General features: G+C 42.0%; 1 protein-coding gene across 2 annotated transcripts in view; it reads right to left on the bottom strand.

Moving 5' to 3' along the window:
• Positions 1-2,936: 2,936 nt before the first annotated feature.
• LOC128620947 (transmembrane protein 65-like) overlaps positions 2,937-8,768 on the bottom strand; it is a 30,286-nt gene continuing 24,454 nt past the window's right edge. For both annotated transcript variants that reach the window (XM_053646448.1, XM_053646366.1), the window contains 2 exons: positions 7,418-7,523; positions 2,937-6,780 (listed from right to left, as the gene is read on the bottom strand). In XM_053646448.1, the coding sequence (XP_053502423.1) occupies positions 6,622-6,780; positions 7,418-7,523 (265 nt within the window). In that variant the 3' untranslated portion in view covers positions 2,937-6,621. The remainder of the gene's footprint in view (positions 6,781-7,417; positions 7,524-8,768) is intronic.

Raw genomic sequence — 8,768 nt, 5'->3', positions numbered from 1 at the left:
AATTATAAACTAAACTAGGACACCAGGATAAAGCTCATTAACGATAATTCCTCCTACACCCTACATGGTGCCCTCCAGCCTCCAGCCATTTGCTATTAATCTCCATATACCACCCCAGAAGGGTTTCATCTGGGCTTTAGTGCAGCATTTCCCTCCAAATGCTCCAGATGAAGCACCAAATAATGGATGTATAATGACTCTCACCTGCGATGACCTGAACAACATAACTTTACTGCTTTAAAAGGTCAGTCCCTATTCCAGTTAATGCCAGGATGATGGGGCGATGCTGTGAAAATATGTTCCGCTTCTTTCTAAAGAGCTGCGTCGGCGTGTGCTGGGATTTTACCACCACGAGGAATCTCCTGAGACGCTAAATGATTGTCTCCCTGGGTGGAGTGAATAAAAGCGTTTGGAGCTACGAGCTCCAGAACATCACTCAGTAAAATCCCGAAATATAATGAAATGGTGTTTGATATGTAAATGTGAAAAATATTTCATATTCAACATCAGAATGTGTGTGGAGTTTCTGTTGGGGTTTGAGGCTGTGCACAAAGCATAGAACAGATGCATTTTGATTAGGTAGCTGATGCACACATACACACACACACAAACACACACACACTTACTTTAGTGCATCATCTCACCTTCCGGGGAGCAAATTATTTTAGCAACCTGCTTGCTGTGAACACACACCACTCATTCCCCTTCATCCAGACACAGACACACCTGCTACAACACAAACCAGAGACAGACAGAGAGACAGACAGAGGAATTGATCATTCATATCCATCACAAAACAAGAATACAAAAGCTAGAAGGAAAGACAGAAAGTCTACAGTGTTAGGACCAGCAGGATAACCCCAACACACCGTGCGTTTTATTAAAGCTTTAGGATTCCTGAAAACTCACAAAAACATGTAAGACAAACCACAAATAAAAGCCCAGCATTACAACTGCAGCAATTCAGAAAAAGTAAATCAACCACAAACGCATGAAAATCTCCAAAATAAGGGTTGGGATGTATTCTGGAGAAGGTACAGAGCATGTTCTTTTTTCCAGAACAAAGACATAGGGGTGCTTTTACTTTTACTCAGAAGGCTGTGCAGACCTAGGTGTATCTTTTAGCTACACATGTGAAACTTGGAATACCTGAATTATCATAGTCACCACCTAGCAACAAACTAGGTTCACCATAGGTGTACCATAGCAACCAACTAGACTATGACAGCAACACCCTAGAAACCAGTTAGGACAGCATAGCAACCACTTAGCAACCACTTAGCAACCACCTAGCAACAACTGGGTTAAACACAGGAACCACCAGGAGAGCAACCTCTCAACACCTAACAACTACCTTACAGGATAGTTTTATGAACAGAGGAGTTTGCGTTGTTTTTTGTTTGGTATCAAGAGGGAAAAAAGGGATGCTAGGATAACAGTAACAAACTCGAACGAACCTCTAGAATATCAGAGCAACCGTGTAGCAACAATCAACTGAGTCACTACTGTAACCACCATGAATACCATGGCAACTACCTAGCAACCATGTGGCATTAGATATCTACCATAACTAACTACACGTTTGAACCTTTTAATGTTTTACCCTTTAGACATGTTTTAAACAACATTTGACCCTTTAAACAAAACAAACAAACAAACAAACAAACAAACAAACATTAAAGCATAAGCTTTAAACATAACTGAAGATTTTAAACTTTGCCTCAGCTCCTTCACGGAACTCAACTCAGGCGGTTGAAGCTTTCAAATTTTCACGTTTTTTTTAATGCTGCACTTTAGCGACGGTCCCTAACGCTTCCCCGGGGCACAAACACAAACTCGGAGAAATCCTTCACGAACTCCGGATTACACGCGTGGAGCTGCTTCTCCTGCTCAGGTCACATTCCAGACCTGTAGCTGTACATGTTCCACTGAGCAGAAACATCAAATAACCTTCAGTGCAGTCAGAAACACCACAGCAATGAGAGCTCTACACAACTCTCACAGAGCACGCAATATAATTCAATATAAAGTTTTGGTTTTCTTTTACAGCCCCTTTGTATATTTTCTGTTAGCCGACGCTATGACAATTAGCCAATCAAAAGCCCACGTGACTGCACCTGTACACGAGATTGTGCCCCGCCCACTGCCAAAACCTCAACCAATCAACACGCAGTAAACATGACTGACGCCCAGCTCCGCAAATTAAAACACCAGCTTCCACCAAGTACTGAGCTCTGAGTCAGCAACAGCATTTCCTTAAATATGATATATTTGTCCAGCTGTTTCTGCAGGAAGGAAAATCACAGGAAGTTAATTAAACTCACACACATCCTGAAATAGAATATTTGAAATCATGGTACGTTACAAACCTTAAAACGAGTGGTTTATTCCTCTTATACCACAGCAATTTGCCAACAATGACCATTTCTTACATTCCAGCAGCTGTACACGTTTTCTCAGCAGCGTCTCTTTATTCGCTCTTTAAGTTACCAGCTTGACCAATAACACACAAGAAAAATCTTAAATGTGTTCATAGACGCTTAAAAGCTTTTACGTGTGAGGTAAATTGTGAAGATACTCAGAAGTATTACAAATTCATTACAAAGAATATTATTAATAAACATAAAGTTGTCCATAATATTGGAGTCGATGTGGTGGCAATCATAGTTTTATATTTTTTTAAAATGAATGAATTATTTATTTATCACCCACGTTGCTGTGAAACCTCTGAATTCTTTAGGACAGAGAGACAGGCATTTTATCCGTAGCTGAAGTCCCAGTCCCAGCTGAAGGGAAGCGGCCGCGCAGCACCATGCTGCCACCACCATGCTTCACAGTGGCCATGGTGTTCGTTGGGTGACGAGCTCTCTTGCTTCTTTGCCGCCAAATGTATCTTTTACAACGATGCCCAAAAAGTTAAACTGGAAACGAGCGGCTGAAGGTCATCTCGAAATTTAATTACAGATGAAGTCATTCCAAGATAAAATAATCGAAAAAACATTTCTATCTCCTTTCAGAAGTTTAATAAATAATTCAGCATGCAGGTATAAAAACATTCTGTGGCGTTTTTCACCTTTAATGCATAGTCACTACAAGCTAATGATGTCTCTGATTAAATCACTAATGAACACAAATCTCTCTCTCTCCCACACACACACACACACACTTCTCAACGCTTGTGCTTCCTTCTTTGTTCCCGAATGTAAGTGTAACGTCACAGAGGTCAGAGAGATCCCGCACACCTTCGTTCCATCTCCGATGAAGAGACGTGGTGTTGCCACGGTTACGCCATCCGACAACACTTCACAATTTCGAGCAGTTTTGATCTCTTTAAATCATGGTCAATATGCTCTGAATAAAACATAACAGCATTTCATGACTGACACACAAATAAATAACGAACATGAAATAAAAACATCAGTGTAACATGCAGATTAACCGAGTGTGCAGAGAGAGAGAGAGAGAGAGAGAGAGAGAGAGAGAGAGAGAGAGATGTGCGAAAAAATCCAAAATCTTAAATTAATTTTAGTCCCATTATCTCACAACCACAATCAAACCATAACAAATAATATTCAGTATTAATACTACGGTGAACGTTTCACTAAAACCAAAGGCTGAAAATCTTTTGGATTTGTGTGGAACTTGGTCACATGATCGCTACAGATTTAACCGTGTCTAACTAGCATTTGAATCATATAGCTAATTCGTTTAAATAGTTCTTTTTTATTTACTCAGTGCGATTCGCAGCATTTGAGTTTTAGAAATAAATGACGTTTTGTACTGTTTGAGCAAACTATAATCATTAGCATACTTTTTGCTAGCTTCCTAGTGAAAACAAAACAGTGAAACAGCTAGCCTAATATTAACTAGCGTGCTAAATAACTTGTGGACCGGTTTTATTTAAGCAAAAAAATATTTTTTTTAGCTTATGAGATAAAAAACAAAACAAAACAAAAAACACACCTTTTCTGGCCAAAATAAGTACTTAAAAACCCTTCCTAAGCTAGCTTAGCTTTCTAACTGGAACGCTACAGCTAGCATTTTAGCCTTCAGTGTAGTTTTGCAGCTTGTAGTCGTGATGCTGTGATAACAGAACTAGATATATTTATAACATGCTAAAGCCACATTTATCACGACGACATCATCACGGGTGTAAATAAAGATTTTCTCGTCACATCGCCTCTGCATTAAGGCGTGTAATAACACAGAAGCATGCCTGAGGTCTGCGGAATGCTCATCTAGTGTATATGAAGTGTCTATGTAGTGTGCGTAAGGATATCCTGAATCTGCGAGGTTGGCTAACGAGGGCGGAGCTTAAGTTGAATTCGCCAATCTGCCAATCACAGGCTCGATCGTATAACATCGGATCAGCAAAAATGCTAACGGTTAGCTAATAGTTATCCGAGGCTAACATTGCTTCTTCCAATCTTCTAAATTTGGAGTGCGTTTTGGGAAAATATTGAACGCATTTCCAACTCTATACATTTTGTATTTCTGTTGCTCAAAAGCTAACGCCATTTTATGAATCGTCTTTACGTATTTGTTTTTTATTATCCGTAGTCCCTTTCTGGTTGATTATAATAACGCTTACTGCACAGGCTCACTGCGCGACGTTGTACGTAGCTGAATATTAGCGAGCTTGCTGAGAAACTTTTGTACTGATTTTAATGATGCAATTAAATAGCTTTACAATGTTTATTAGCTGAAGTCACGATCTTAACGTTAGCCAAGCGAAACGAAGCTTAGCTACTCTTGCTAAAGTACCATACTGTGCAAAACAGTATTTTATATTAAGCACTAAATCACGCCGGTCACATCTGCAATTGTCTTAAGCTCCGCCCATGTCGACCCCTGGGACACCTGTCACTCAGGTAAATCAGCATGTGCTAGCTTAATGTGCGTGTGTGTGTGTGTGTGTGTGTGTGTTTTTGTGCGTTGACTCAGAACAATACGTGGCGCTTGTTCAGATTCCCACATTTTGTACAGTTCCTTCTTTCAGTCTTCATTGCTGCCCCCTAGTGACCCGGAGGAGAAATCACGTCGATCTGATTAAACTGCTTTCCTAAATCTAAACTGATTCCCAAATGAAACACTCAAACACACAGCATAAACTCTTATAAAGTCCCGATTTCCAGTGTCTATGATGCACAGAGATATTGAGTTATTTCAATTAAAGTGTACACTGATGATGCAGTAGATGATATTTTGTCCCACGGAAGTAAACGCCTGATTAAATAAGTAACAGGCTGATCCAGTATTTTTCCGGGAGTAAAAATCCGCGTTCTCACTCCAGTGACGTGATATTAACTAAGGATTTGACTCACATTCGGTTCCATTTCAATCCATTGACATCAGCATGTGCGCAGAAGTGAAACTGTTGATATTGATATTGTAATAAGTTCCCTGACGGTCAGGAGAGAGGGAGTGCGTCGCATGTTACGATGTTAAATACGTACAATTGTGAGTTAGTGCGTTATTACGAAATCAGAGATTTCAACTCAACTATTTCAATAACTGGAGGAAAGCGAAAAAAAAAAAGTATAACGCTGTTAATAAATGAAGCCGCAACAAAAATGTTAAAAAACTAATTTTTCATTAAGTGTCACGTAAAATACAAAGTTTTAGTTTTTCCGAAATCCATCCATTTTCGATAGCGGTTATCCTACAGGGTCGCGGTGAACCTGGAGTCTATCCCAGAGAGCATGGGGCACAAGGCGGGGTACACCCTGGATGGGGTGCCAATCCATCGCAGGGCAATATTCACATTCACACACCCATGGACACTTTGGACACGCCAATCAGCCTACCATGCATGTCTTTGGACTGGGGGAGGAAACCTCCACAGCACGGCACGGGGAGAACATGCAAACTCCGCACACACAAGGAATCGAACGCCCAACCCCGGCGGTGTGAGGCGAACGTGCTAACCACTACGCCACCGTGCGCCACGTTTTCCAAAATCTTCCATCAAAACGCAATAACTTTACAAAAACGATTTTTTCACACTATTTTTGGGTTACATCACCATGCACGTGCAAATAAGGAAAATAATATTAAGCAATAATAATCACGTAATCCCGCCCCATCCCCAAACCCCACACTGAAGAAGAAGAAGAGGAATAAAAACGTGTTACGGTTGGTGTTTCACGTCGTCTTTAAACGTCGAGTAAATTCACTGCTCTTCTTTGGTCGACTTTACGCCTGACGACAAAACGTCTTTTGTACGTCCTCAAAAAAAAAAAAAAAAAAAAAAGACGTTAACGCACTAAATGTGAATAGCGACAAAAAGAACAAAGATCAAAACTGAATCGCGAATGTGAGAGGAAATGGACGAATCAGCTTATTATTAGTGATGGATTTCTAGAAAGAGGAAAAAAACAACAACTTTAAGTCAATTTGAAAAAAAAAAAAAAAAAAGCAGGCAGAATGGTTGAAGATTCCCTTCATGCTCTCGTTTCTCAGGAACTTCAGGATCACTGAAAATAATTTCAGCACAAGGACGCGGTTAAAGAAAACCATGCGCATACGTGTGGATGAACATACGCTGCGGTCGGCAGCTCGGCTCGCGGTTTGATCAGTTCGTTTCGTTTACAGGACGTCGGGGAGGAGCGCCGTTCTCCATCATGCGCTCTTGGAGGCGGAGTCAGGAGGAGGAGGAGGAGGAGGAGGAGGAGGAGGCGGGTCCTGCGCTCCGTCCTCCTTCTTCTTCTCGTCGTCTTTGTAAAAGAAGAGAGGAAACATTCCCAGGATGCAGCCGATTCCCACTCCGATGGCTTTGCCCTGCAACACAATTGTTGTGAAATGAAGATTGTTCCTCAGACCGGCAAAGACGAAAGCACCGGTGATGATGTATGTGATGATCGACTTCACCTGTTAGGGTTGCCATGCCAACATAGTGACCTTTTCAACGTTAAACCGGAGCGCTTTAATGAAAACCCCACTCACGCCGGACATTAGCTCATTTTAAGCTAATAAATTATTCAGTTTCATTTATTAACCGTAAGATACAGAGCTCTGACTGTCCGAAACCAGGCACGTCAAGACACGCCCACAAATAACCATAAATGGAATGGTCAATAAAGACGTCCTTTAAAAGGCATTTTTCATTAAATGAAATATTACCGTTACACATTTTATATATCTTTCCAGAGAGAAGGACCTCCTATTTTTATCATGTATTTAATCTACTACAAAAATAAAGTCTGATTTACTGAAAAACACCAGCCTTCTGCAACTTGTTTGGAAGGAAATCAGTAAATTATATAAAAATAAATCATCTGTTAACCGAGAATTTGACATTCAGAGAACACTGTTGTGCAGACAGCATGGTTAAAAATAAACCGTGCCATGAAGACAGACGTGCCGATGACGAGGCTGTAGAGCAGGGACATGATGGAGACGGTGATGTATTACTCACCATCTGAGAGCTGACTCGGGTCTGCCACATGTCCGCCTGTTTAGGACTCAGGTCGGGAATCTGCATGCCGAGTCTACAGGCCAGAGCTTCCACATAACCTGCAAGACTACACACACACACACACACACACACACACACACACACACACACACACACACACACACAGCCATGAATTGTGATCACATTCAGTAACTGTGATATAAAATCCTGAAAGATGGTCCGGCGGCTCAGACACGCTGAAGACGTCGTAACTGGGTTATTGATCTCCTGACAGATTTCTCTGGCTCCGGACGCAGCGGTGGAATTAAAGCCATGTGGAAGTGAGCCAGCGGTGACAGATGTGCTCAGCTAATTAATTAAATCACACACGATTATCGCATGCTAGGGGTGTGTGACTCTTCCTCTCCAAATCTGACGCATGGAAGAAGTGAACCATTTCATAGGAAACGGAGCTGTTCCATGCACAGATGTGTTAGCGCTGAGGAGTGCTAGGCCACGCCTCCTTCAGTCTGACACACAGAGGCCACGCCTTATTTCACTGTGACACATAGAAGCCATGCCTCCTTCATTAAAACAAACACACACGCCTTATTTACTGCGACGAACACACAAAGGCCACACCTCCTTCACTGAAAGTAACATTATGAGGCCACGCCTCCTTCACTGAGAATAATACAGAAGCCACACCTCCTTCACTGAGAACAACACACAGAGGCCATGCCTCCTTCACTGAGAATAATACATAGAGGCCATGCCTCCTTAACTGAGACTAACACTCAGAGGCCACACCTCCTTCACTGAGAATAATACATAGAGGCCATGCCTCCTTCACTGAGAATAATACATAGAAGCCACGCCTCTTTCACTGAGAATAATACAGAAGCCACGCCCCCTTCACTGAGAACAATACAGAGGCCATACCTCCTTCACTAATACTAACACACAGAGATCACACATCCTTCTCTGAGAATAATACATAGAAGCCACGCCTCCTTCACTGAGAATAATACAGAAGCCACGCCTCCTTCACTGAGAACAACACACAGAGGCCACTCCTCCTTCACTGAGACTAACACAGAGAGGCCACGCCTCCTTCACTGAGACTAACACAGAGGCCACGCCTCCTTCACTGAGACTAACACACAGAGGCCATGCCTCCTTCTCTGAGACTAACACTCAGAGGCCACACCTCCTTCACTGAGTCAGTAATGGATTGTCCCCGTGTCCTGGTCTCAGCACGGTTGCATTACACTCTCTAGTCGCACTTCCTGTTGTGAGAGCGCTGTAAACCCCTCGCCTGCTCTCGAACCGCATGTTAATCATGTGAGCTGAGACGACGTGGAAATGAAAA

Source organism: Ictalurus furcatus, chromosome 1, assembly GCF_023375685.1.
Source record: "Ictalurus furcatus strain D&B chromosome 1, Billie_1.0, whole genome shotgun sequence".
NCBI lineage: Eukaryota > Metazoa > Chordata > Actinopteri > Siluriformes > Ictaluridae > Ictalurus > Ictalurus furcatus.
The sequence above is the reverse complement of the archived record's forward strand: the minus strand, read 5'-3'. Positions and strand labels throughout refer to the sequence as shown.